At 48.6% G+C, this 1,054-nt stretch overlaps 1 protein-coding gene across 1 annotated transcript in view; it reads left to right on the top strand.

Annotated features, from left to right (window-relative positions):
* CCNL1 (cyclin L1) overlaps positions 1–270 on the top strand; it is an 11,591-nt gene extending 11,321 nt beyond the window's left edge. Inside the window, exon 11 of the mRNA XM_010137270.1 lies at positions 1–270. This exon is cut by the window's left edge and continues 1 nt beyond it. Coding sequence (XP_010135572.1) covers positions 1–270 — 270 coding nt within the window.
* Positions 271–1,054: the final 784 nt, after the last annotated feature.

Below are 1,054 nucleotides of genomic sequence, written 5' to 3'. Positions count from 1 at the left end.
CGCCGCCACCACAACCACGGCTCCCCTCACCTGAAGGCCAAGCACAGCCGGGATGAGCTGAAGGGCGCAAACAGACACGGCCACAAGCGGAAAAAATCACGTTCCCGCTCACAGAGCAAATCCCGGGATCACGCCGACGCTGCCAAGAAGCACAGGCACGAGCGGGGGCACCACCGGGAGCGGCGCGAGAGGTCGCGCTCCTTCGAGAGGTCACACAAGGGCAAACACCACGGTAGCAGCCGGTCAAGCCACAGCCGGCATCGGCGCTGAGCGTGCACTGGCGCTTTGGCCCGTGTGTGATGCAGCGGACCCTTGACTGAGAACAAAGGAACTGATCAGGATTTAATTTAAACCCAATATCTGATTTTCTGCGACACGTAGAAGACTTTTCTTTGGCGACAGAAGCTGTGACCCCATTTGCACATGGTACCTTGGCAGGACAGGATGGGCAGCCGACATGATACCTAATAATTTGGATTTGATGATCTTAGAATTGTTTTGGTCAGACAAAACCTTTAAGATTCTTTGATTACCAAATGAGTTTAAAGAGATGAACATGTAAATAAACCTCATCCTAGAAGCACACGATAGCTGCAAAGAATACCAGATCAGTGCCTGTGAAACTACTGAAGAATACTACTAGGCTGAGAAACTTCCAGGTTATTTTTTAAAAAAAAAAAAAAAACCACAAACAGCAAAACGTACCTTATTTTTATACAAGGCAATTGCAGACTTATATTTAAGTATAGTTATTTGTTTAAACAATGGTGGATACTTTCTTACACTGGTTTTAGTCTGCATGTGTTGAAAGATTTTTACAAGAAATAAAATATAAAGCTTTTTTTTTTTACTGCCTCTTGGCTGTTAAGTATATTGAAACTGAATGTTACTGAACGCCTCACTCTGCCCATTGCACATGATTGGGACGCTGGGGATGTGGCGGAGGGCAGGCTGGGGAAGCTGCAGAGGCTGGTGGCCTTCGTGGGGCAGGTGGCTGGAGGCCAGGACCCAGCAGCCACTGGGACAGGGGAGTGTGGACCCCTCCGGAGGCCAC

Source organism: Buceros rhinoceros, unplaced genomic scaffold (assembly GCF_000710305.1).
Source record: "Buceros rhinoceros silvestris isolate BGI_N320 unplaced genomic scaffold, ASM71030v1 scaffold26455, whole genome shotgun sequence".
NCBI classification, from domain to species: Eukaryota; Metazoa; Chordata; class Aves; order Bucerotiformes; family Bucerotidae; genus Buceros; species Buceros rhinoceros.
This window is presented reverse-complemented; position numbering and strand designations above follow the sequence as displayed.